This window comes from Poeciliopsis prolifica, unplaced genomic scaffold (assembly GCF_027474105.1).
Source record: "Poeciliopsis prolifica strain line A6 unplaced genomic scaffold, Auburn_PproV2 SCAFFOLD005, whole genome shotgun sequence".
Taxonomy (NCBI): domain Eukaryota; kingdom Metazoa; phylum Chordata; class Actinopteri; order Cyprinodontiformes; family Poeciliidae; genus Poeciliopsis; species Poeciliopsis prolifica.
Genome location: NW_026562380.1, coordinates 6,713,982 through 6,740,451, shown reverse-complemented (window position 1 = coordinate 6,740,451; position 26,470 = coordinate 6,713,982). Strand labels below are relative to the sequence as shown.

The window sequence follows — 26,470 nt, the reverse complement described above, 5'->3', positions numbered from 1 at the left end:
GTTGACAGACCTTGGGATATGACAGTGCTTTTGTAGTACAGAGCTAACTTTAGCTAGACCGTTAGCTTGGTGACAGTGTTTTGGTATTACGTTGCTTGAACGGGAGGCGTTTTATTTTTCTTAACGTTGTGTTTTCAGTAACATTTATATCTTTTTTAAAATGACGCCGGTAGTGTGTTTTTCAAGGGAGGTGGTTTAACTTAAGATCCATGACAAGCTAGCGTGTCATCAACTTGTGAATCTCCTAACTTGGTACTGTGCGGGCCACAACAACCTCACTTTTCAGCCGGTAAAGTAGCTACTGGGAAGCCGATAGACATTATTTTAAACGGGTAGCAAACCAACGGGCTCCGAAAACCTGACCGAAGGGAAAAGAAATTGCTAGCATAACGAAGCTAGCCGGTTGGAAGTTGTAAAATGAAGAAGGCGCAGTCAGACACATTAGGTTTTGTTCCTCAAAAAGACATCGTATACAACAAACTTTTACCGTACGCGGACAGGCTCGATGATGAATCCAGTGAGATATTGAGCAGAATAAAGGGGAACTTGGGCCGAGCTGTGCAGCTAAGAGAAATATGGCCCGGTGTGTTATTTTGGACAAGAAAACTTTCAACGTAAGTACCGCACAAATATTACAGTCGTGTTTTTCTTTTCACTTAATCGTGTTTCCTTTAATGACATCTGGAGACGCCGGTAGTCTTATAACTAACGAATATATATATAGTGTGCAGCATGTATGTGGTTATTTGGTAGGTGTAACTTTTGTACTAATTCTGATCTTTGATTGACTTCAAATTGTTTATTTTGCAATACAACTTTAGAAGTAGTCGCTTGGTAGCATGGCATTTTTTATGACATCTAAAATGTCACACAGCGGTGAATTCCCAAAAAAGAAAATTTGTTCTATACGTCTGATTAGGATACTTATCGGTTTCATAATCAGGGTTGGGACGGTTACACACTCTACATGACCCAGTCTAGAGGTACTAGGTCATTGTATCCTTCGCTGTGCTTTTAGATAATTTATTCTTCTGGTCATTAACTTTTTGAATCACCCATAAGGGTGATCCCTAACCCAATTGAATGTTTATTTGTAGGCTTCATTTGAAACTTACCCACATGACTCCATCCAAAATAAACAAAGCTTTCAATTTGCAGCGTCATCATGGTGGGAAGACAGCATCTTTTGACTCTAAAACTCGCTTTTCCTTTTATTACAGGTTAATAGTTTACCAGTTAATTTCATCAAAGCAAATATTTGCTAAATATTCATACATTTTGCATGTCCATCTTTTAAGCAAAGAATCCAAATTTTATCAGAAAATATAACATGTAAACAGGTATAAGCCAGTACAGATTTTCATGGCACAATAACCTTGACCAAAGTTTTTCAGTGCATTGGTGTTTCAACTAAACTAGATTGAAATATTCATATTTATTATTATTAAAATGTTTAAATAGACTTAAACAAAAATTTTTTTTTAGTAAGCATCGTTTTTCATTGCTTTTTTGTGCTTGCTGTCGAATGTATTACACTTTTATTTCTTGTTCCACTCTCTAGAAAGTAACACAAGTATATTCAGTTGGGACTAACAAAATTATTTCACTGCTGTTGTTGCCATGCTGATCAGTTCTTGTCAGCTGTCATTATTAAATAGCTTTACCTTTAGAGGAGTAATGTGTGACAGTCTTCTACTTTCCACTTTTTGGGGTTACTTTGATGAGGTATATTTACAAACTGACAGATTTTTTTTCCTTTCTTGTAAGCAAAGGAAAAGTACAGTTGACCTTCTATAGCCAGCTGACCAGCAGTGTATAGGGAACATGTTAGGGAAGGGCAATGCTGTGCAACTCTATCCTATACACAGGTAGAGAAATCACTGATCACTCTGGTATCTTATTAAAAGAACTTTAGCAGTTTTTATGCTGCAGCTCACAAAAATCAGAGTTTTACATCAGTTTGATTATTTTTGTATATTTTTTTACTGAGCTCTCATTTGGTTTCCTTTTTAGTTGATTATTTTAAATAGTATCATAGTCGTTTGTTAATTTTTTAAATCTATTTTGACTGCAGTTTAAAATATGCACACAATTTTAATTTGGATGTCACTCTCGAATCATCTAACAATCTGTTAAATGTTAAAGTAATTATTTCTAATTTGTCCTTCATCTACAGGTACATGAGACTTTATGGACGGAAATTCAGCAAAGAAGACCATGTGCTGTTCATCAAGTTGCTGTATGAGCTAGTGACGATCCCCAAGCTGGAGATCAGCATGATGCAAGGCCTCGCTCGCCTACTTATCAACCTCCTCAAGTAAGAATGGACGTAGAGCCAGGAGATCTGGGCAAAATCACAATGAAACTTTCTCAACTAGCTATATGTTTATGGAACATTAACTGTTTAAAAGTGCAGATATGTTTTATTAAATCAAAATACAAATAGTACAATTTTGATTGTAATATTTGCAATCTGTTTGAGGAAGGTATCTAAATAGTGGTCTTGTAGAGTTCCTGTTAGGTCATATATGCTGTCTGTCTTATTAGAATTGTAAGACCTACTTTAATAATTATTGTTGACTTTGTCATTTTCAATGAATTATCCAAATGGGTTTATTTCCCAGCACTAAATTGATGCTATCTGTTTTCTATAGTTTTTCTCATAATTACAATGAAATCACAATATCCTAAGAACTGTCAGCACAACAAAGATGATGCATGCTGAAATCCATGTCCAAATTTTGAACCATTATATGTATCATCTGCACTGATATTCTTATCAATGTTTCATTGATGTGACAGAAAAAAAGAGCTGCTGTCGAGGGAGGACCTTGAGCTGCCGTGGAGACCGCTGTATGAGCTGCACGATCGGATTCTGTTCTCAAAGACAGAACATCTTGGTCTTAACTGGTTCCCTAAGTATGCATCAGTTCAGTGATTACTTAGTTGTCATAAAAAGTTCTTTTAAAAAATGGGTAAGATTGGATTTTAAAGATGTATTGCCAACTGTCAAACTACCTAAAAATCAAAGGGTACCGTTTTTATTTTTAGACTTTGATTCTGCATTAGGTAACCAGTCTCATTCAAATCTCACTGTAATCTTTTTTTTCTTAGCAACTTCTTACAGTTCTATAATTTATTCTTTAAATTGAGCTGTAATGTTTCTTTAGATACTTAATGCTTTGACAAATATGCTTATATTTTAAGATTAGAACTTTCATAAACAAATCTTTTCATGCCCAAATTCATTATTTAGCCATTTGAATAAAGAGCAATTGTTTTCCTTAATTGGGTCAACTGAATGGCAGCAACTGGATTATGTTTTCCCTGAGATTCCTTCCTAAGCCTTGTACAATGATCAGTTTTTACTAGGAAGCTTGGATTTCACATTGTTTTTTAAGAAGTATCAGTTTTGAATAATCTTATGAAATATTCTTTAGATGTGCTCTGTGGCAAGCAGTGCGAGGTGCTCTTTTATGGTGCTATGGGAACATTGTATGATTATGAAAAACTACTGAAAAAGCAAACTGCTGTAACTGATTGCTTGTTTACACCTTCCAAAAAAAACTAAATCACACTAACCTACAAAAAAATAAAACAGATTATTCTCATCTCTCTGTTTTGAGCAATTGGCTCCCTGTCATGTGCTCCAATTGTTCTTTATGCCTTTGTCTTCTTTTACATCCAGTTCTCCATCCCCTCGTTCTTCTACTAAACACGTAATGTTAAAACTGGTTCAGAGGTGGTAAGAACAATACTTCTTTGTGTGTTATTTTGAAATTTTATTTTACAAATGGCTGGATGTTGCTATGTAGATGCTGCATGCAAAAATAAAACCCAAGGCACCATATTTGCAGTTTATTATTAAGAAAAAAACATTCATCAATGTTAACATTTCACTCATATTGGAGACTGTCGCACTGTAGCTAACGTATTTTATTTTTATCTGTCCTCTTGAGCAGCCTTTTAGAGAATTTTTGGGACTCTTTTCTAGGACTTCTTCTAAAGTCTCTTTAGGTTTTAAAAAGACTACAATAATGTAATGCAACAAAATACGGAATACTATGCAGAAACTAATGTTTATGGCACATTATGGGACTTTAATGATGAGTAAAGATACGCCTGTCAGATCTGCTGATTTCAATTTTGATATTTTTTCTGGTTCGCTTTATATGTCTTAAAAGATTAAGCTTGTAAGACAAGAAATGTGCTGCAGGAAACAGTTTTGAATCTAGAAAACGAGAATTACAAAATTAGATCCATGGAAGTATCAAAGTTTATTCCAAATCTGAAGCAATTTTTGTGCTAAATTTAAAGTGCATCATAGTACATCCAGTGGATTGACATGTTTATAGATGGTGCATTAACTTGATTTGGGTATCAATGAACAGTAGAAGTAATATTAAAATCATTGTTATAATGTTATACCTAATTTCAGTCAACCATAGGAACATTGACTGATTCCCGTCTCTGGGCAATTGATTGGTGCATCTAGAGATAACATAACCTTGCCATTTGAACACATAATGATTGTGTGTGTTCTATCAGGTCACATGTGCTCTGCTAGCTTGCAGTGAATTTTGCTATTCCTGCTTCATGAAAGATGTTCTGGATTAGTAGCCAAGGTTATTATCTATGTCACTCGAATGACCTTGAGACACTGTATGTCAAAAAGTGAGGTAATTTGAATCCAACACTTGTGATATTGTTTAGTTCAGAATCCGTACATAAGTGGTTGAGTAGTTCCAAAAGTTGAATTTGCATCGTTTCTGTTCTTTAATGTAGGCTTTTTAATGCTACTGCACACACACACGCACACACACACATTCATATTCAAGTCACCCAATGAAAAACATGCCTTGTTAGCAATAGACTATAAAATGGCGTAACAGTTGTGTGATGGTTAAACATCATCTTCTGTATGTCTTTAATTGAATTAATTACATTTAATGACTTTATTCTATGTTATTCTTTCAAAATCTTGATTAGCTGGGATTTCATTTATTGGGGGATTTTGTGCATGTAATAAAATTTAAATTACATTTGTGTGGTGAAAGAAGCTTTACTAACAGTAGTGCTACAGTGAGAAGTTGGTAACATCTGTTTTGTTTTCTTTCATTTTAGCTCAGTGGAAAGTGTGTTAAAAACACTGGTGAAAAACTGCAGACCGTAAGTCCATTTTAAATATCTTTATAATCTTATGCCATTTCAGGTTTTTTTATGGGTTGGTTGAGGGGTGAATTTAAAGGCTGATTAGGTAATTTCAACAAACTGTGTTATGTTGCTAAATGGAGTCTTATGGATTTAGTGTCAAACTTTGTTTCTTGTGTTCTCAACAGCAAGTCCAGAGCTGTGTCCATGCAGGTATCTTAGGCAAGCTGTGGGACTCGTACCTTTGTTTGCATTACCAGAAGAAGATAAGCCTATTACCTCACCTAATTCTGTCTTCAGTTAGAGTTCATGTAACTGTGAGAAGAGGGAGTCTTTTTGTTGTGTGCTGATCAGACTCTTGGGATCAGTAGTTAGTCAGGGAAAGAACTTAAATTTAATGTTAAGTGAAGAATATTACTGATTTTAAACACTTGGTAATGTTATCCTACATTCCCATTTTAAAATGCTAGAATCTGCAATGTTGTTCAACCACCCGTGCTTCATTTTTATGCAGCTATAATGTGACTGGAAACATACAGGGAACCTACAACACTATGGCCTTGTTGGTGATTCATTGCCACCAGAAAATATTCACTCTTTTATGTTAGGAAAGACCAAGTGAAGAAACTGTTTAAACATTGTTGTAATAAAAAAATAATCTAAATACTTAAATCTAATATTCACGTATGTATTCATGATAGTTGATGTCAGTTACATGTGATTCCTATAAATTGAATTGTGACGATTTCACTTGATTGAACATGATTATGAGTGGAACACGCTTGTAAGGTCTCACAGCTGTCTGCACATTAAAGTAGAAGTCAAGAAAGAAATGAAAAAAAAAATTCTCTAAACCTCTAGAGAGGAGATTTTGTCAGAAATCTTGCTGCTAGAGGTACTTTACCAGAACTATTAAGCTATTGGTTTTATTAAATATGAAATCTATCATTATGAATCATGTTGTGTGGATCTTTGAGGTAACAGTCTCAAAATTGTGTTGGAAGTGTAGCAAAATGTTAAAAGTGCTTTTTTCCATGCTACCTTCTGCTGGCTCTGGGGCCAGTTGATTCATAACACCTGCCTTCTTTCTGTTTAATATTTAGCATCACTTTGTATTCTTGTTTAAAAGAGCACAATCTGAACTCAAAACCTCATTCATATCATTTTGAATCATGCCTTCTTTTTCCTGCCTATTTTTAATTGATATATTGTGACAAAAAAAATTCTGATTTTGATTTCCTTTACTTCTTCAGGTATTTCTCAGAGAGTGCTACCCAGGAGATGCTGGATGAGTGGAGGCCTCTCCTTTGTCCCTTCGATGTCACCATGCAGAGAGCAATCAGCTACTTTGAGCTCTTCTTACCCACAACTCTGCCTCCTAAGCTGCATCATAAGGGGTTTAAGTAAGAAACATCTCACCCTCTCCTACTTATAAATAACATAATGAAGATATTGTTTGTGTCTGAATTCTGTTTTTCTTGGTTCAAAAAGACTTAATATATTTTGAATCGGATAAATAAAAAAAAGTGAGTGAATGAATAGAATGACGTGTTTGGTGTTCTTGGTCATTTATGGCTGCTGATTCAGACGTCATGATAGCTGCTTCGGCCTGACAAGGATAATGGAACAAGTGTTTGTGTGAAAATGCTGTGTCCAATTTTGTCATTGAGATGAGAGCCATAAAAAGATCCAAGGCCCAGTTTGCTGTTTTCAGAAACAAACAGATTGAAATTAAATACATTTTTTGGCTTGACCAAATCTATTTTCACATTCAAAAAATTTTGTATTGCTGCATAATAGGTTTGAAGTTGCATGATTTATTTAAGTCTCATTTAATCTCTGTAATACCGGGGAAGCATCTCGGATAGTAACCATCATGTATTAAACGTCCTAGTAAGTCCTAAATATACTTTAAAGTGTTTTATTCTATAAAGTGTGCACTTTGTATTCATAAGCATTCCATTATCTCATACTAACGTTTGCTTATTTATACAGGTTGTGGTTCGATGAGCTGATTAACTTATGGGTGTCGGTGCAAAATCTCCCAAGCTGGGAAGTTGTAAGTAGATTCACAGTTTTAAAATGCTCCAGATGCTCTAGATTGTTTTTGTAACACAGCCATCTGCTCATTTACAGCACCTGGTCAATCTGTTTGCCCGGTTGGCCAATGACAACATCGGCTATATTGACTGGGACCCTTACATTCCCAAGGTTTGCTACCTTTTTTAATTTCTGAATTACTTTCTCTAGTTACCCGTTAGTGTACCAAGGTCTTGTTTTGGTAAATCTGTTGTGTGCTCAGGTCTATTCATGTGATTTGCATGCTGTTGCATTTTTTGTTTGTCCCAGAAACAAAGTATCATGTTTCCCTCTTGAATTTACTCCTTGAGTGAGATGGAGAGTGACTTGCATCATGTTTGTTTCCTCTAAGTGACACCAGTTTGTGCAACAGATGAACATTAATATCCCTGAGCTATTGAGTGCAGTTATATCATGTGTTTTTGATCTGTTTCGCAATGAACTAGTCTAAATCAAAGTAATGTACCAAGAAGGTTAAAGTTGTTTCCACCCAACTGTTTCAGATTTTCACAAGAATTTTGAGGAGCTTAAATCTTCCTGTTGGGACCAGTCAGATGATTGTTCCACGATACGTCACAAATGCCTATGACATCAGCCATGTGGTGCTTTGGGTTTCATCCCTCCTGGTTAGATCACAAGCCAATACATTATGCTAATATTTCTGTTTTTATTCCACACTGTCTGTAATTAATTTTTGCTTTGGCAATTTCAGGGAGGACCCAGCAAACAGACTCAAGCACAGCTCAGTGGCCTTTTCAACAGCATCACCTCCTTCTTCCACCCATCAAACCATGGCCGCTGGTTGGTGAGTCACAGTGTATTTCTCGTCAAAGGCTGTAAGACTGAAACGTCTCAAGAACAAAACAAGAACAATTTGACAACATGTTTGCTGTGTCCCCTACATTGCTTGTGACACATGACAGCAATTACTTGACTCTTGCTACTCTTCCACACAAACAGGATTTATTAAGTAAATTATTCCTGAAACAAGTAAAAGTTGTTCTACCAACAGTTCCTCCTCAGTTACCTTGGGTCTTTTGGCTGCTTCTGTGATTAATGGTTTTCTTGTCCACTTTGTCGAATTACTTTGACCTCCATGTCTGGATAGGTTTGCGTCTGCACAATACTGTCTCCATTTTTAGATGATGGATTGAACAGTGTTAAATGAGTCAGTGCTCAGTGCCATTGTTAAAGTGTGGGTTATTGTTTAAAACTCAGTACCTGACATGTCTGCTGTGCACCTTGGTTTGTGTGATGCTGTTTGTTCACTAATGTTTAACAAACTCTTGAGTCTTTCACTGAACTGCTGGATTTATTCTGAAAATTATAAATTATATTTAGGGCTATCATATTAAATTGATCTGCATTCAGATGCATTCCACATTTTTCCGATTTTTATTTGTCTAAACATTTTTAAAACTCGTATCAATTTCCTTCCACTTAACAGTCATCGATCAAATAAAATCCCGAGGCACTGGATATAATTTTGGGAATGCCAGTAACTAACTAACCACTAATTTACAAACCAAAGGAGTGAAATGTGTGTCTTTTTGCTCTAAGTAAATTATTCTTGAAATTTGTTTTAACTTCCTGCATCATGGAATAATGACGCAGCACATTGTACTCATGGAAGGCTTCTAGGGGCTGTTTACTGTCTAGGTTTACATTGGTAGCTGGCTCATAAATATAAGCAGGACATGTGAGAGAGACAGCAGCAGAGTTATTAAAGGTCACTGGCAGCGCGGCCACATGCCTTTCTGTTTTGAGGATGCCTTGCACAAGATATGAAGCTGCACAGACGGCAATGTGCTTTCGTACACAAACCTTTATTCTTTGCCAAGGCGATTAGTTCTGTCTATTTGAGGCTGTTGCTTTGGTGTGTGAAATGTTCTGCTACGTAACTAGCTTTTCATTTTACATGCAAAATGTCAAAATGCACAGATTTTTCAGAGATGAGACTGAGACAGTAAAAGTGCAAAGAACAAAAACTTTTAATGATCACTTGCAAGTGGAGAACAACATAGATAAAATCATAGCAAACTTTAGGTGTGTTCTGGGGAGGCTGAAAAAAATCACAGAATTATATACAGTTTCTTTACGCACAGGAAGTGGGAGTTGTTTCATATGCTCATTACCAAATTAGGACACATAACATAAAAAGGAGTACCCTGCACCAAATAGACAGCCCTGAGGGGGAGGTGTCCTTTACCTAGTTTCCTCCAAAGCTACTCATATAAGTTGAGCATCTCATCCGGTTCCCATAGCGGGCATGCTCTAACTATTTGCCATCTCTTCCCTGGCAAACGGCTGGCCTTGGTCCTCCCTTTTACCTACACCAAGAACTGTTCCTATGAGACTATGAGTTATGAGGTGCAGCTAGCTCAGAGAGTGGAATAGAAAAACAACATATAAAATATTTTATACATGTCCAGGTGTAATTTTAAATATTTTAGATAATTAATTTTGTTCCACAAAACAAAGTGTTAAAATTAAGCAAGACAAGCATACAGGCTTAATTTCTAATAGTTTTTTGTGGCTATGGACTAGATTGGATGCCCTTTTGAAACTCTGCTTTTTTTTTTACTAAAATGCTACCATTTTAGTTTGCACAAGAAAACATAAGGAACAAGATAAAACTGTTCACATTATATTTGTTTTTGTCTGTATGTCCTTTTTGTCATCTGTGTCTCTAGATACTCCATGCGACACCCTATACCTTTTCATGTGCAAACAAAGGCCTGTTGTCTGCCTCTGTCTCCCCTTTGTCATGTATTTGTCTTTCTGTCCTTTTTGTCCTCACATCCAGATGAAGCTCATGAAGCTGCTGCAGCGTCTTCCGGCCAGCGTGGTTCGGAGGCTTCACCGGGAGCGCTACAGAAAGCCCTCGTGGCTGACCCCGATCCCGGACACTCACAAGCTCACAGAGGAGGATATCACAGAGTTTGTGCAGAGCATGATGCAGCCAGTTCTGCTGGCCATGTTCAGCAAGACGGGCAGTCTGGATGCAGCCCAGGCCCTGCAGAACCTAGCTCTGATGCGCCCTGAGTTAGTCATCCCCCCTGTGCTTGAGAAGTGAGTTTTTGCTGTGCATTTGAATTGTCCTGGTGTAAAATGAGCCACAGATTAATATGTAAACAAATGGCTGATTGATTTTTTTTTCCTTTTCTCTGTAGAACATATCCTGCTCTGGAGACTTTGACTGAGCCCCACCAGCTGACAGCCACTCTAAGCTGCATGATTGGTGTAGCACGTAGCCTAGTGTCAGGTGGGCAACGCTTTCCTGAGGGACCCACACACATGCTGCCCCTGCTCATGAGAGCGCTACCGGGTGTGGACCCCAATGACTTCAGCAAGTGCATGGTGTGCTCCATGGTTCATTTATCTTCTTTCTGCTTTATTGGTTTACTTTTCTAGTTTTCTTCTTTGGGAGCTTGGGGGTAAACTGCATACAACTGACCAAAACATCTACCATTTTTTTTCAGATCACATTCCAGTTCATTGCTACATTTGTGACTCTTGTGCCTTTGGTGGATTGTTCGTCTGCCCTACATGAAAGAACTGATTTGACTGAGGTAAGTTATCACAACTTTGCACAAGTTCTCACAATTAAATCCGTGATGCACTCCAGTGGTTACAAAAATTTTCATGACATGGTTTGTGTGACTTGTTAGGTGGAAAGGGAGATGTGCTCTGCCTCTGCTGAGTTTGAGGACTTTGTGCTTCAGTTCATGGACAGGTAAGGCATTTTAAAACAAATAGGCTGCATGTTAGAACCAAATACATCAGCATTTGTTTCATGAAGGATGATTATAAGATGACTGCTTGAGTCTTTCTCATCTCTTGACAACAAGAGAGTAGTTGGATGTTGCATTTACTGCAGAATTCAGAGGCAATTTGTATCTCTTGCTTTGTCATGAGCAGGTAAAACATGCAAATCAGTTTGCTCAGTTAGTTTTTCTTTTTGTACAGATGCTTTGCCCTGATAGACAGCAGCACTCTGGAACAAACTCGAGAGGAAACAGAAACTGAGAAAATGACTCATTTGGAGAGTCTAGTAGAGCTTGGGCTGTCCTCAACCTTCAGCACCATCCTCACGCAGTGCTCCCTGGACATTTTCAAGGTAAATTTTCTGGATTCTGGTTTGAGGCAGAGTCCACTGCCATGTGCCTCCAAATGACATGGCCCATAAGTATTTCAGTAGCATTTTGGAAAGTTTACATATTTTAACATTTTATCCTTGCATGTTTTTATTAAAACTTCAGGTGTAATTTTCTCATGTTGGCTCCTTTCCCAAGTGTTATTTGACCTGTTTTGTTTTATATTTCATACAAATATTTAATGTTGCATGACAAAATTACATGCTATTCTAACAGTGTCTATTTTTAAAATTTATTTTGTATTTATTTATTTTAAACCTCAACACTTCATGTTGCCATTTTTATATTTTTAATCTAAAGTTGCATGGAGAGTTTTTCAGAACTGTATTTAGTATCTATCTTTCCATTTTTAAGATAATAAATAAATCACATTTGTTTAATAATACTAAGATATTAAGTTGTGTGCTCAGCTTTAATGTACTTGTGTTTTTACAGATTATGGAAATGTATTGTACAACTTAATATGTGCTTCAAAATGCTTCAACTCAACTATTATAACAATAAACAATGAAAGAATAAATAATTGTCTGAAATTTGATGTCATTTTAGCAAAATTGGCCAAATTCTAGAAACAGATATAAATACTTTATATAAATGTATGTAAGTATTTTAAAGAACTAATTTCTGCTTATTTTAATTATAATTTTGGGATACATTTGTTATCTTTTCATTTCCAGGTGGCTTTGGAAAAGGTTTTTAATTTTGCCACCACCAACATCTTTGAGACGCGCGTAGCTGGAAGAATGGTGTCTGACATGTGTCGAGCTGCTGCCAAGGTAAGTCTTACTAATTCTTTCCCTCCATTTTGTCCAAAAGCACCTTCTCTTCTGCTTAAACCTCATCAAAAACATCTGTACTTTTCAGTGTCACCCTGCAGAGTCGCTCAAAGTGTTTGTTCCACACTGCTGCAATGCCATAAACCAGATTGCTGTCAGTAAGTTCATAAAACACGCAGAAGGCGTAAAGAGTTTTCAGACATGCTTCTCATTATTTCCCTGTTAGTTCTTTGTTGTTTACTTGATTAATTTATTTTCTAAACAGATGAGGAAGTGCTGAACGAGGAGGAACTTGATAAGGAGTTTCTATGGAATCTGCAGCTGCTGTCTGAGGTAAATTAAATGACTAAATCTCATGTTCTCATTATTTAAAATCCTCTGCAGCAACAATAATTTTTTTTTTTTTTTTTTCCCCAAACAAACTTCAGGTAACTCGCGTGGACGGTGACAAGCTCATCCCCTATCGCTCTGACCTGGTCCAGATTTTGCAGTTGACCCTTCATCTCAAGTGTAAACAGGGTTACGTACTGGCCTGCAACCTGTTGCACCACATCCTGCGGTCCACTGCCCTCATATACCCCACAGAGTACTGTAGCGTGCCTGGAGGCTTCCATCAGCCAGTCTGTGACTACCTCCCCATCAAGGTATCGTTGTGTAGTGCTAAATGTTAACTCTAAATGTCATTAGCGTTATCAAATTTGTTTCAGCTGAAATATAAAGATTTTTCAGCTACAAAATGTGTTGCTCCTAACAATTATTCCATTTTGTAATGGTACAATTTGATTATAAGTAATAATTCAGAGAAATAGATGCATTTAAATTGTTTAAAACAAAAGATTTAGCCATTTTTCCCTTCAAGTCTCTTAAATTCCTTTTTTTTAATTGACAAACTTTTTGTGTTTCATTTTTATCTGTTTCTGTTTCCTTGTAGGACTGGGGTCGGCCTGGAGATTTGTGGAACTTGGATATCCGGTGGCACGTCCCGAGTGTTGAAGAAATCTCGTTGGCTTTCTATCTGCTGGACTTGCTTCTCCAGCCTGAACTCCAGCGCCTGCAGAGATTTTCAAAAGGAGAACAGGAAATGAGCAGGTGAGAAAAGCTCAGTGTGGTCTCGCTTTTTTATTTTTGCTATCCGAAGTGTTGATGTTCCTGTGTTTTCCAGAGATGACGTGCTGCAAAGCCTCACTATTGTTCAGCACTGTCTCCTGGGAGCAGGAAGTCTGATGGCTCCACTGAAAGGAGAACCAATTCCCGACCTGTGAGCGATCACATTTATATTTACAATGCATTTATCTATAATAAACTTTACTCTGAAGGAAAAAAAAAGTTTTTTTTTCCATAATCTGTTGGAAAAAAATTGCAGTGCTGTCTCACAAAAGTATTCAGTATTAATTTGATTGTTAAAGGTCCTCTATTTTTTCTGCAGAGTTCACAGCCTGGTGAATCTGGATGAGACTACCCTTTACACGGGAATGGATTATGGTAAATCACCATCAGAAAAATTAAAGGATTGATTTTCCAACAGAAATTTGAGTTTATTGTTCTCTTCTCATTCTGTTAATTCTCTGTATTTGTAGATAAGACCAGAGAGAACTACAGAGATGCAATTTGTAACGTCATGAAAGAACTTCTGCGTTAGTATTCACCAATCTGCTGTTTTACTAGAGCTACTGCAGTATTTTATTTATTTTTTTTCAGCCATGACAATTATGGGGGATCTATTTATTTATTAATTTTTCTCTATTTGCAGATTATATTTTGGAGCACTCTGAGGATGACACAAAGTCTCTTTTCTCCATCATCAAGGTGGGCAGGAAGTAAAATAGACTAGAGTAATGCTAATTTTAAGCTTATAAACTCACTGAGAAGAAAAGTTCAACATCCTAAAGAAGAAATATCATCGAGATGTAATTATGTAGACTTAAAGATAATAATGACTTTGTAAATGAGACAAAATTTCCTGCTTTCTGTGACATGTTACATGAGCAAATACAATCTCCGGTGCCTGCTCTAAATGTGCTGGGTCCTTGCAAAGTTAATTCATTTACACAGACATTTCTTACTGCTCCTTCTGGGTGACAGTTTATTTTTTCCGTACATGAAAAAATGTCTTGGGTGTATTTTGTTTCACATGAACTGAGCCATATTTTTTATCTTAAATTTTATTTGTTTTTCAAGAACTTGTTGTTATGTGCCGGACTGCAGTAGTAACTTTTCCGATTTTCTTTTCAGATAATCAGTGATCTTCTACACTTCAAAGGTTCTCACAAACATGAATTTGACTCACGCTGGAAAAGCTTCAATCTTGTGAAAAAATCTATGGAAAACAGAGTAAGTGTCTAGGTTTTGCTGGTTTCTTCCATGTAACACTTCTAATTTAGAGGAGGTCTTAACAACACAGTTGCATCAAAGACGCAGTAGTGAGAGTTAGTTATGGACACTGGCTGGAAGAGTCTAACATGTTGTATTTGCAGCTTCATGGTAAAAAGCAGCACATCAGAGCTCTTCTCATTGACAGAGTCATGCTCCAACATGAGGTAAGTTCCACAAGGAAATGTTACCTCTCTAAATAGAATGATGTCACACTAGTTGGGCTGTTGTTGTTAGAGTTTGCTACTTTTCCAAGTTTCAATTTTGTTTTATTAGAGAACACGATGCATATATTTAAAGTACTCTGTCATTTGCAAAAGTTTCTGACTCATGATAATAAATTAAAAGTAGTCAAAATGACTCAGCATGCATTTTCTTCCAACTTAATTTAATGGGAGTTTTTAATCTGAAAATTCAACACTTTAGAAAAGTGTCTGTATTTTATTAAAGCAGAATGTTATCTTTGAGGCTTTACACAAATGTTTAGTGCTCAGTCAGGAGCTTCCCGTCTGAATTCTGACTCATCTTGCTGCACCATAAGCATTTTTTGACTTGAGCTTCTTTTAAATTAAAAATAATTAGCAGCTTATAAATGTGTTTTTGCACTCATAACTTTAAATGGTTGTTCGTTTAGCTGAGGAAACTGACAGTGGAGGGATGCCAGTATAGAACAACTCATCAGGAGCTGATGAAAGACTTGCTGAGGCTCTCCACAAGCACTTACAGCCAGGTGAGTTTTACAGGGTACTTCTTTTTCTTCTTTTACAAAGTATTACATTTAATTTTTGCTTTGGTCTAAATTATAACTTTTATTGCCTTCCAGATTCGCAGCAGAGCTCAAAGTGTGTTGTTCACGGCACTGGGGACCTACAATTTCTGCTGCAGGGACCTGATCCCACATGTCCTTGAGTTTCTCAACCCAGACAACAGCCGTGTCACTCAGCAGCAGTTCAAAGTATGGCCATCCTCTTTGTAGTTTATCATGGTATTTTTAGAGAATAATAATAATCTATGTAATAACTCTATATGTTCCAGGGGGCTTTGTACTGTCTGCTTGGGAATCACAGTGGAGTATGTCTGGCGAATCTACACGACTGGGAGTGCATTGCTCTCACATGGCCTGGGATAGTACGTTCTGGCCTCAGCTCAGCCATGTCTCTTGAGAAGCCTTCCATTGTACGACTTTTTGATGACCTTGCTGACAAAATCCATCGGCAGTACGAGACCATAGGCATCGACTTCTCTGTGAGTTTCTACACTGGATTAAAACCAGCATGTCTGAGACAACACTGGAAGCTGGAAATTGAATGGCAGTGTTGCTTTTTTGTGGATCCTTTCTGTTTTCTAAATTATTTGGAGTTAAAAATATTTAATTTATTTATTTTAGCATTGAGGTTTATGAGAATTGGAAATAACTCTCACTTTGATTAAGCTGTTTATGTAAGTTAATCAAAGTCTTTTGATGCCCAAATGTTTCAAAGTTGGGGAAAATTTTATTAATAACATAACTTTTATAAAGTAACTCACAGTCGATGATTTATTTCCGGTAACCTATTGATGATGATTTTTTTTTAAGCTTCTCACTGATATTGAATACAGAAAACTTTGATTTGTTACTCAGTCAGAATCCACACCAAGAAATTCAGACGTCAGTGCAGTCTGGTTCTGCTTGTCTGGACATATTTACTCATCTCAAAAGAATTGGATTTGCTACTGGCAAGTGATGCTGAAAATATTAACATTTTCAGTCATTTTTGAAACATACCATTTGATAACCTTGGAATCTGAAACATGTTTACGTGATAGATTTATCATTCATTATGATCTTTTTTTAATCCCTGGAATTTATCTGTAAGTTGATGGTAAAACTGCACAATATACTGAATCACAGTCTTAATTGTGATATCAGGGAATGCTAATTACTGTTTGGATCCAATATTTGCTAGCATTGTGTATCTCAGGTGTCATACATTTATAGTCTGCATATAGACAATGCATTTGACCAGATGGATGAGCTCCAACTCCCCTTAAGGAAGACATTTGATCTACATTTTCGGTGGCTAAAATGCTGATCTCACTGAGGACATTACGTCATTGTAAATTAAGAAAAGAGTCAGAAAAAATGTGGGTTAATGATGTAAATATTGAAATTGCAATTATCAGCCATATTATTTGTATTATTTTTTTTCTAATATCAATCAGCCCTAATGAATTGTAAAACTTAAAAGACCTTCCTGTTGGAGCAAAGGCCATAACGTTGTAAAGTCTTGAGGGCATTTGAGAATCATAAAAGTGTTTATGGTCGAGTGCTTTGGACTGTGCTTTGTGCAGCACATCACTCCTTCCTTTAGTTTGTCAGAACTGCCGATACAAACAAACTATCTGTGACATGATCTTTTTGGTCCCTTTAGATCCCAGAGGAGTGCTGTGCTGTGGCAAAATTGCTAATGATAACAGGAAATCCTTTCCCTAATGAACCTGTGCCGTCTGAGGAGGAATCGGAGGACGGTCTGAAACGACAGAAGTTCAAAAACTCTGAGGCCGTTGAGTAAGTTTTGCTCCAACACCCCAACTGTTCAATAATCCTCAACACCCACGGCTTGTTCAGTTATATAACTAGACTTGCACCAACCATTTTTTGTGTAAACCTTTAACCTGTCTATTCTAACTTTAATCTGATTATTTTTAACAGGGGTTGTTTCCAACCTTCCTGTTAGGAGTGATTATTAGCTATTTATGCTAGAAGCAGAAACAACCTTCCATGCATAAAATCAATTATGGTTGAAGAGGGTTTTACTTGTATTTCAAAACAAAGAAATAATGATTATGGCATTCATATTTTTTAATTGTTTTTAGTATCCTGTAATGCAGATTTAGTACCAAATGTACACATCCAGCATATTCCCTAGAGAATGTTTAACCTTACATTAACCCAGAGATATTCATAAGACTTACAGTATTTCCAAATTACAAAATTTTCTTAATAGAAAAAGGATGAAACTTGAAAGACCAACAGATTCCAGGTCTCTACTAGTCTTCCTCCAAATTTGAAAATTGTCAGTAGGAACAGCCAATATGCCTCTGTTTAAAAAGAAAATACAATTTCCTTTCAGGCAGCTAAAGAAGTTGTTTAATGAGGAATTAATTTTCCTCACTTAACGGATGGGAAACTAACTCTTTTTTTCTCATTTTTTTGCAGAAAGTACAAAGGTCTCATTGGAGATTTGTTAGATTGTCTCAGCAACAGAAACCTGTAGGTTGCTCTAATCTACTTTGAATAAATTTCTTAAGATTACCTTATTGCTGTTAGTAACACTTGGTTCTTTATTGCTGTAGGCCCTGGAAGTTTGAGCACATTTCAATCGGGTTTCTGTCGTTGCTGCTGCGAGACGACCACCAGCTTCCTCCTGCTGCTGTCACATTCTTTGTGAAAAGTCTCAACCACGATTCCCTCTACGTCCGCAAGGTGGGGCACACACTGAGAAGGCGTGTAGAAACTGTATTCATAGTGCTGTCTTATAAAGCATTGTTTGAAATGTATTATTATTCTCCATTAGGTGGCAATATCAGCCGTGGCTGGAATCATGAAACAAATAAAGAGACCTCATAAGAAAGTCCCGGTCAGCCCGAATGAGATGTCCAAGTACTGTAAGTGTATTCTTGTCTATTTTTCTTGTACATATTGTTTGAAATAGTTTTTAATCTTGATTTTGTTCAGTCGATTTATAAATCAGCATTTTATTGTTAGGTGAGACGGTGGAGCTTGGTAGGATTGCAGCAGGAGACCGTCCAGACAACCAGTGGCTCCAGTATAACAGCAGTAACCTGCCACGCAAACAGGAAGAGTGGGAGCAATGTGTGTTTGTGGAAAAGACACATTGGGGTTACTACTGCTGGCCAAGGTTCCTGATTTAATGACAATATTTCTCTGACGTTCAACTCAACAATTTTTTTAAAATTCCTGGCTCTTTTACAGTCAAATAATTCATATTTATTATTTTGAATCATATTTGATCTTTAGAAAAATGCTGATCTATGCACCTGCTGAGGAGCAGCCCACACCGAATCTGAGTAGAGAAGAAATGACTGAGGTTTGTACACTAAAACATCCGCAGGTCACATTATTGCCATTTACTAAAAGTTTATGCTCTTCTCTCCAGCGGGAGCTGATCATCTTTGACCATTTCACCGACCCAGTGTTTATCAACCAGTTTGTTGAGTTTCTCTCTCTGGAGGATCGGAAAGGCAAAGACAAGTTCAGCCCTCGCAGGTTCTGCTTGTTCAAGGTGAGACCCAAAGCAAACAGCTGGATTGGAAAACAAAGTCGAAAACATGGATGATAATTTTTCCTCTGTCTCTTGATCTTCCAGGGATTGTTCAGAAACTTTGGAGATGCCTTTCTGCCCGTGCTGCAGCCGCATATGGAACGGCTGGTGTCAGATTCGCATGAGAGCAAGCAGCGCTGCGTTGCTGAGATCATCTCTGGACTGATACGAGGCTGCAAACACTGGAGCTTTTCAAAGGTATATTTATTATTTCCCATGTTTGTTTTCCTGTTTTTGTCTCTGCAACAGGGGTCTGCAAGCTGCATGTGGCTCTTCAGACCCTCCACTGTTACTCTTGAAACTTTGGACAAAAATGATAAAGGATTGAGCAATTTTATAACAGATGAAAGTGATATAAAAATGCTAGCCTTTTGTGTTTTTTCCTCTGTTTTTATGCAATATATGCATCAAATTTCTACAAAGATGGATAGTAAAAGTGTCAAGATTTTTTTTAATGAAATATTTCTTTTCATCAGACATTTGCAAATCAGTTTTTTTAACCTAATTTGCATAAAAATTCTATGTCTCATTGTTTTAATTTACTAAACCAAAAAGCAAAAGAAATATGTCAGTTAAAATCAGACATTGTCAAACTCACAGCTGAAGGGTTTCTGTATTTTATGTTTTCTCCTACATATTATGATGTTTCTAAGTTATTTAAGTGCCCAAAGGTCTGTATTATCATTATTATTATTGTTTTCATTTTCTTTTTAATTATAAGTAAAAATTATATCTTTACCTATAATTTAAAAATCTGAACAAGTTTCCTACAACAGGAACAAAAATGAGTTACTTTGTTTGGACAGATAGAGTTTCATTAGACAGAAGCTAAAAATGGCTTTCGGGGTTGTAAAGGTCAGTGACTTTTGCTCTCTGTTGTGTTTTCGTTTCATTTCTTTAACAATACAAATGTGTTCTGTCGGCAGGTTGAGAGCCTTTGGGAGCTGTTGTGTCCTTTGCTTCGTACTGCATTGTCAAACATCACTATAGAAACCTATGCAGATTGGGGTACCTGCATCGCCACAGCCTGCGTAAGGCCTTTTTGCTCAAATGATCATCGTGCTCCTGTAACGCGATCTCTTACATTCAACTTGAGTTGCTTAAGTTGGCTGCTTTTTTTTTTTTTTTGGCTCTAACAGGAGAGCAGAGACCCACGCAAGCTTCATCGGCTGTTCGAGATGCTCATGGAATCTCCTGTCAATGGAGAGGGGGGCTCTTTTGTCGATGCCTGGTGAGAACAAAGACATCAGCTGTGCGGTGCTGCGGGATGTCATGTGACATCAGCCTCTTCCAGCACCGAAAGAGAGCTGCTGAATGGAAAATAATTAGAGAGGGTTAATACCTCTAAAGAGGAGCTGTTCGGCTGAAATGCTCAGGCAGATGGCAGGTAGACATAAAGAATAGTGGTGTGTTTCAGGAACAGTAAAGCTAAAAATAAGTTAGTGTTGGAGTAATGAATACGGAAAACTGCAGACATTGAAGCAGGAAAAGATGCATTTCAGAAGGTGGAGAGTCCATGTTTCTGTTGCACAATTTTCTCTCTTGAATCAAGTTGGAGACAATACTCTGTGCTCCTTTTATTTACAAATTAGGCTATTGTAAAGATTGTCATTTTGTGTTTCTTAAAAAAACCATTTGAAAAGTTAAAAATATTTCAAAAAGTAGCTGCAAATTTGTTCTTGTTTTATGAACTTTCGCCTTGTGCTTTGACATTGCTTGCTGGGGTATGATAAACTGTTCTTCCTCTGCCCCAAGTTTAACATTGGAAAACAGGTTTCTGTTTGTCTTGTTTTTAAAATACTTCAGTTTTACACAACCTGCATATCATGGGGTTTTTCTCTAAGTCCCATTCCTTCCCAGGCATCATCTTGTATTTCTTGTTTTGAAACATCTTTTAAATGATGCTGTGTTAACCATAAACTATATGCATATAGTAAAGATAAACTCTCCTGGGCTTCTGATATTTGATATTTAACTAGGATGTTTATCATTGTGTTGAAATGTATGTTGTCTTGTATGAATCTACATTTTTGTTTTCATTTTGTTTAATATCTCAAAAACTGAACTCCAGCTTCCCCTCTTCTGTTTTCCTGTAGTAAATTGCTTGTAATTAAATTTCCTGCTTGAATAAATGAAAAATAATATTGTATTACATTCATCAAGCAGTGATGCTGTTTCTCCCTGATGTTGCCGAGCCAAACAAACTGTGAGTTTTCTTGTGTTTCCAGTCGTCTCTACGTGCTGCAGGGTGGACTAGCCCAGCAAGAGTGGCGTGTTCCTGAACTTTTGCACAGATTGCTTCAATATCTGGAGCCCAAACTCACACAAGTGTACAAGAATGTACGGGAACGTATCGGAAGGTGGGTGATTTAATTTTTTGTGTTTTTGCTTCTATCAACTCATAGTAAAAATAATATTTCATAAATCCACATGTTAATCTCATTACGTTTCTACTTTGTTGTCTTTCCAGCGTCCTCACATACATCTTCATGATTGATGTCAACTTGCCTTTCACTCAGCCAACCTCCTCACCGCGCATCTCAGACTTCACAGAGCGGATCCTGTTGAAGCTGAAACCTCTGACCGAGGGAGACGAGGAAATCCAGAACCATGTGATTGAGGAAAATGAGGTGGAGGAGCAGGACGAACGAACACAAGCAATAAAGTTACTAAAAACAGGTGAGTTTATTTGTCACATAAACTGTTCGCTCTCACCGAAATATGTAAAATATTTAGGGCCTCATAACAACAAAAAATGTGTTATGATAAACTCCAACCTTCAGAGCAGCTGGGCATTAACTCGGTTTTAATTTTACGTTTCTACAGTACTCAAGTGGTTGATTGCAAGCGCTGGCCGCTCTTTCACCACGGCCGTCCCAGAACAACTACAGCTGCTTCCTCTCCTCTTCAAGGTAGAAAACAACCTTATTTACACCTTCGACCTTTTAGTGTCATCCAGATTTTATTCTCATGAATATGTGCACCACAGAATGAACGGTCTCTGTTCTGTATCCCAGATTGCTCCAGTTGAAAACGATGACAGCTATGACGAACTGAAGAGGGATGCAAAGACCTGCCTTTCTCTGATGTCTCAGGGTCTCCTCTACACAGATCAAATCCCATTGGTTCTCAGTGTCCTAAAAGAGGCGAGTCATCTGGAAGCTAATGCTCCATATCTTGCACGTTTAAATGAATTGTTAAGGATTTTTCTCCTGGGGCCTTGCTAAAATGTTGCATTTAATATCATAAATGCTGAAGATGAGTCTTCATTAATTGTAATTCCAGAGTAGTAAGAAATGGTCAAAGAAGGACCAAGAACAAATCAGACTTCTGCTAATTCAAAACATCTCCAATCTATCAAATGCTGAGTCGTAGCGATATTTAACTAACCTTCAAATCATTATCTGAGTGTTGAGCTGTTGATCATAAAGAAGCTCGCAATCATTTCCATAAATAATGGAAATAGGAGGTGGTGCATCACCAGTGATCTTTCTATGTGAAACATGGACTGAAAAACAAACCTGCAGTGCTTCTTGTCAAACGTTTAGTTTTTTCACACCTTTTATTTTATTTGGAGACAGTTAACCTGACATTATTTGCATATTCTTTTCCAAATATGTTTTACACAAGAAGAATATTTATAAATTTTCCTTTCACACACAGGTGATGTTAGTAAGCACCCTACTGCTTAGATTTTTGTTCTTTTAAGAAGCCAGCAGTCCATTTTGGTCTTGGTCCTTCTCACACTAGCCTTCAGAGCTAAATCTTTTGGTTAATGTCTAATAAAAATGCCCAGTTATTTGCTGTGGGTAATACATCGATTGCTTGTATTTCTTAACAGATTCTCACTTCACACATCCTCAACAATCTATTTATGCCTTTTTTAGGTTTTTTTTTTTTTTAAGAACTGCAACCATTTTAAAACATACAAAATTATAAAGTGAGACTAAAGTGTGTTTGAAGATTAATTTTGGTATTTTCAAGTTCTCTCTTGCAAAAATGAATAGTGTAATTCAAGCAGACATCTTTTAGTTCCTCGATTGCAAAGAATCTGATCTTAACTGGGCAGCAGTCCAATACATCCATTGTTCCTCTTGTGAAACAAAGGCTTGAATTATATTATTAACGTAGTCTGTTGTTGTGTTCCAGATTGCTGGTAGCAGCTCTTGGCATGCCCGCTACACGGTGCTCACTTACCTCCAGATCATGGTTTTTTACAACCTGTTCACATTCATGAGTGACCAGAAAGCAGTGAAAGACGTGCGGGGCCTGGTGATAAAACTCCTGGAGGATGAACAGCTTGAGGTAAAAAAAACAAACAAACTGTCATCAATTAAAAAGATAAAAGTCATTTTATGCCATCCTGTCACCAAACATACGTTGTGATGATCAGAACAAAACAAAGCTTTTGGCCAGTGTACGTCTGTTTATGCGAGCAGACACTTGCCGTGACTTTCAGCTTTACTGTAGTGACTCAGCATTTTGCTCCCGGCTCTTTGCTCCCCCCGCCCCAGCCTTCTTTCTGTTTCTATGGAAACCAGTGGCTGCAGTAATCTGTTGCTATGGAAATGTTGTTCACAATTTGATGGAGGACAAGAGGGAGAGGACAAGGAACAGAGACAAAGAAAGTGTGCGTCTGCGTGTGAGTGGGCAGGGGCTGGAACTAACCGTTTTATTTGACCTTATAAGCTAACCTGAGCCTCCCTTATGAACCCGAGCTACTTATGATGCTTTTGACAATAAATTACCTAAAAACGTCACTTCAGAACACCGTTTAGAACACATTGGTCTTTTATTTCTGAGTTTGTTTGAGAATTTTTACTGCACAATGTAAAACGGTTCACTTAGCCTAAATGACAAAGGAGTACCTTCACTCACTGGTTTGCTCCAGTTGCCAAACTAGTGACCGCTTCTAGCCACTGGGCACAAACCATACCTCCTCAAATTGTTTGGTATTCTTTTATTTTTTCTTACCATGCAGCAGAACGTTCTGACTCGGCAGAAACCCTTTTTTACTTTGTTTGTGTTTTAAGTAGCAGTGGTTTTCAACAGGGACATTTACAGAAGCAGAAGAATTTTATGTTTGGCAGCATTTAAGTTATTGTATTATTTTGAAAATATATTAGAGGAATCTTCAGATTGTTTTTCTCCAGTTTCTTGAGAAATGAGAGCATCATTGAAAGGTGCTATTTTTGTAATTTCATTTAAACTTTGAAACTCTTGTAGATTCATTACTCAATTCAATTATTCAATAATTATGTTTATAGCTTTTATCTAATGAAAACTCCAAATTTGATTTTAGAGAAAATTAGAATATTACCTAATAAAGCAACTTCTCAGTAGAGGGAAGTAGAAATTTCTCTACATTTTTCTGCAGACCCCTGCATTGTCTTGAGAAAACACAGTAGATCAATGCAAGCAAACATGGAAAAAGACAATGTAGTGGCTAAGTCTGTGTGTCCTTTTGAATTTGTCCCTCAAACTCCTATATGGATTTACTTCCATTGGGCTTCTCATTGAAGTAAATCCTTCCACTTAGCTTCTCATTATGTTTAGCTACAGCAATTTGACTGTCAGCTGGACTTTGATGTCAGCAGTCTTTGGTTCCAAGACATGAACGTTATATTCGCTGCTACTTTTCAGCGAAGCAATATATAAAAACTTCATGACCTTTACTCCTTAGGTGCGAGAAATGGCTGCCACCACTCTGAGTGGCTTCCTTCAGTGCAACTTCCTGTCCATGGACGCCCCCATGCAGGCACATTTTGAGGCTCTCTGCAAGACACGTTTGCCCAAGAAGAGGAAAAGGGAGCTTGGCTTTGTTGTGGATACCATCCCTTCTGCTGGTACGGAATTCACCAGAATAGTTGGTTGGATTTTTTTCCCTTGAAATTCCTGAGACTTACTGTAAGATCCATTTTGGTGCTTCTTTGCAGACCTTGTGCGCCGCCATGCAGGCGTTCTCGGTTTGAGCGCTTGTATTCTCTCCAGTCCTTATGATGTTCCCACCTGGATGCCTCAGCTGTTGATGGATCTAAGTGCCCACCTTAATGACACCCAACCCATTGAAGTATGTTTTTTTATTCCCTTGATGGTCACCCCCTTGACCATCAACAAAAATAACTAAACTATGTTTTTTTCTTCCGTATTTTTCAGATGACTGTGAAGAAAACTCTGTCAAACTTCAGACGGACTCATCATGACAACTGGCAGCAACACAAGCAGCAGTTCACAGACGATCAGTTATTGGTCCTCACTGACCTGCTGGTCTCCCCCTGTTACTATGCCTGAAACCTGGTGAAGTACTTTAATTTTGAAGATTTGTTTAAATATTAATTGCTCAATGTGCTTGCAAAGAAATTAAAAAGCTTTTCATGACTGCATAGAGCAAAGTAAAACAGCTTTAGGTTATCAATACAATAGTCAGTCACTGAAGCTTTTCTAACAGTTGTTAGTGCTTCTGTGTGTTTAGTACGATCCCAGACTACACAAACACCAGCCTGCACTGGAGAGAAGTCCCTCGTTCCTGAAGGATTCACAAACATTCATGTGGAGCCCAGAAGAAAAGCGACAGCACATGGAAACTGCATCGCAGCTCTCAGAAGGATGAAAAATATTGTGTATTTATGTATCTAGCACCTTTAAACTTCTATACTTAATATTTAAGAATCAATCGTGACAGGGAGGAATGACCTGCAGTTTGTAACATTACTGTACAGATTTTATTTTCCTTTCTGGCTTGTGAATCCTGCATGTACACAGGCATGTGTGCGCGTGTGTTCACAGGATGCTTGATGACATCTGCTTGTAAGACACAACATTTCTCAGGATGATATCCCAAGTATCCACAATGTCCAATGCAGGACGTCGTTTTTACTATGTTCTGGCCGTGATGTGTTTGCTACAAGCCGCAGAGATTTAACGATGAACCGGTGGTCTCGTGAATTTCTAACACACAACGTTTGTGTGATTGTTTAATCTATATATGAGTATATGCATCATGTATGTGTATATATCATGGTATAGAAAATATGCACAAACTTATCTATTTATTGACTTTTTTTTTTCTTTGAAATGCTGAGTTAATTTTTTTTCCATAGTTTTCCTTTAAAAGTATGTAGACAACTGATCTGTACGCCTATTTTCATTTTAAGGGAGAGAGCAATCTGCCCGCTGCTGTTCTGTGTGATGCGTTTGCTGTGAGGACCCAACCATTGTGTGATCACTGTGTCATGAGTCTCAGTGCAAGAGAAAAAAGCCAAATTTGCCTGTCCATGGAAGGACCCCTTCCTTCAGATATATTTGACATTTTCTGAAAATTTGAAATTACGTCGAGTTATTTTGGTTAGTGTCAGTTTTTCTTTTTTTCCCTCTGACTTGAAACCAGTTAAAACATCAAAACATTAGTACCTCACAAATAGTGTAGTGCCAAAACTGCAGTGATTTTTCTTTTTTTTTTTTTTTTTTTTTTTTTTAGACTTTCTGGGATAATAAACCGTTTGTAACAAAAAGAGCACTTGTGAAGTTTCCTTGATGTCCTACAACAAGCCAAACCCAGATCTAATCTTTTCTTTATTCTCCTTGATTTTAGAAGTACGGTACTTATTTCTAT

The 26,470-nt window shown here is 37.3% G+C and overlaps 1 protein-coding gene across 2 annotated transcripts; it reads left to right on the top strand.

The window, feature by feature from the left end:
- psme4a (proteasome activator subunit 4a) lies at positions 1-25,729 on the top strand. 2 transcript variants are annotated; one of them, XM_055029569.1, is made up of 48 exons: positions 1-614; positions 2,177-2,317; positions 2,803-2,919; positions 3,689-3,745; positions 5,125-5,169; positions 6,405-6,554; positions 7,147-7,210; positions 7,288-7,362; positions 7,734-7,856; positions 7,943-8,035; positions 10,037-10,302; positions 10,404-10,590; positions 10,713-10,802; positions 10,902-10,966; positions 11,200-11,350; positions 12,065-12,163; positions 12,252-12,321; positions 12,429-12,496; positions 12,592-12,807; positions 13,095-13,252; positions 13,326-13,421; positions 13,590-13,645; positions 13,741-13,797; positions 13,914-13,969; positions 14,396-14,494; positions 14,638-14,700; positions 15,168-15,263; positions 15,357-15,488; positions 15,569-15,778; positions 16,945-17,081; positions 17,733-17,786; positions 17,870-17,999; positions 18,091-18,181; positions 18,282-18,435; positions 18,555-18,624; positions 18,694-18,819; positions 18,904-19,056; positions 19,785-19,889; positions 19,998-20,089; positions 21,087-21,218; positions 21,329-21,537; positions 21,685-21,770; positions 21,876-22,004; positions 23,008-23,163; positions 24,542-24,704; positions 24,795-24,928; positions 25,015-25,155; positions 25,331-25,729. In XM_055029569.1, the coding sequence occupies exons 1-47, from the start codon at positions 418-420 to the stop codon at positions 25,147-25,149; spliced, it is 5,553 nt and encodes a 1,850-aa protein (XP_054885544.1). In that variant the 5' UTR covers positions 1-417; the 3' UTR covers positions 25,150-25,155; positions 25,331-25,729. The 2 variants fall into 2 exon arrangements, with proteins under 2 accessions (XP_054885544.1, XP_054885545.1); XM_055029570.1 differs by lacking the exon at positions 3,689-3,745.
- The last annotated feature ends 741 nt before the right edge of the window (positions 25,730-26,470 follow it).

Excerpts from the sequence above, each read along its gene's own strand:
- psme4a (XM_055029569.1), top strand. The coding sequence starts at position 418 with ATGAAGAAGGCGCAGTCAGACACATTAGGTTTTGTTCCTCAAAAAGAC. Across the intron at positions 7,363-7,733 it reads GGGACCCTTACATTCCCAAG|ATTTTCACAAGAATTTTGAG; the intron begins GTTTGCTACCTT and ends CAACTGTTTCAG. Across the intron at positions 20,090-21,086 it reads GGCTCTTTTGTCGATGCCTG|TCGTCTCTACGTGCTGCAGG; the intron begins GTGAGAACAAAG and ends TTGTGTTTCCAG.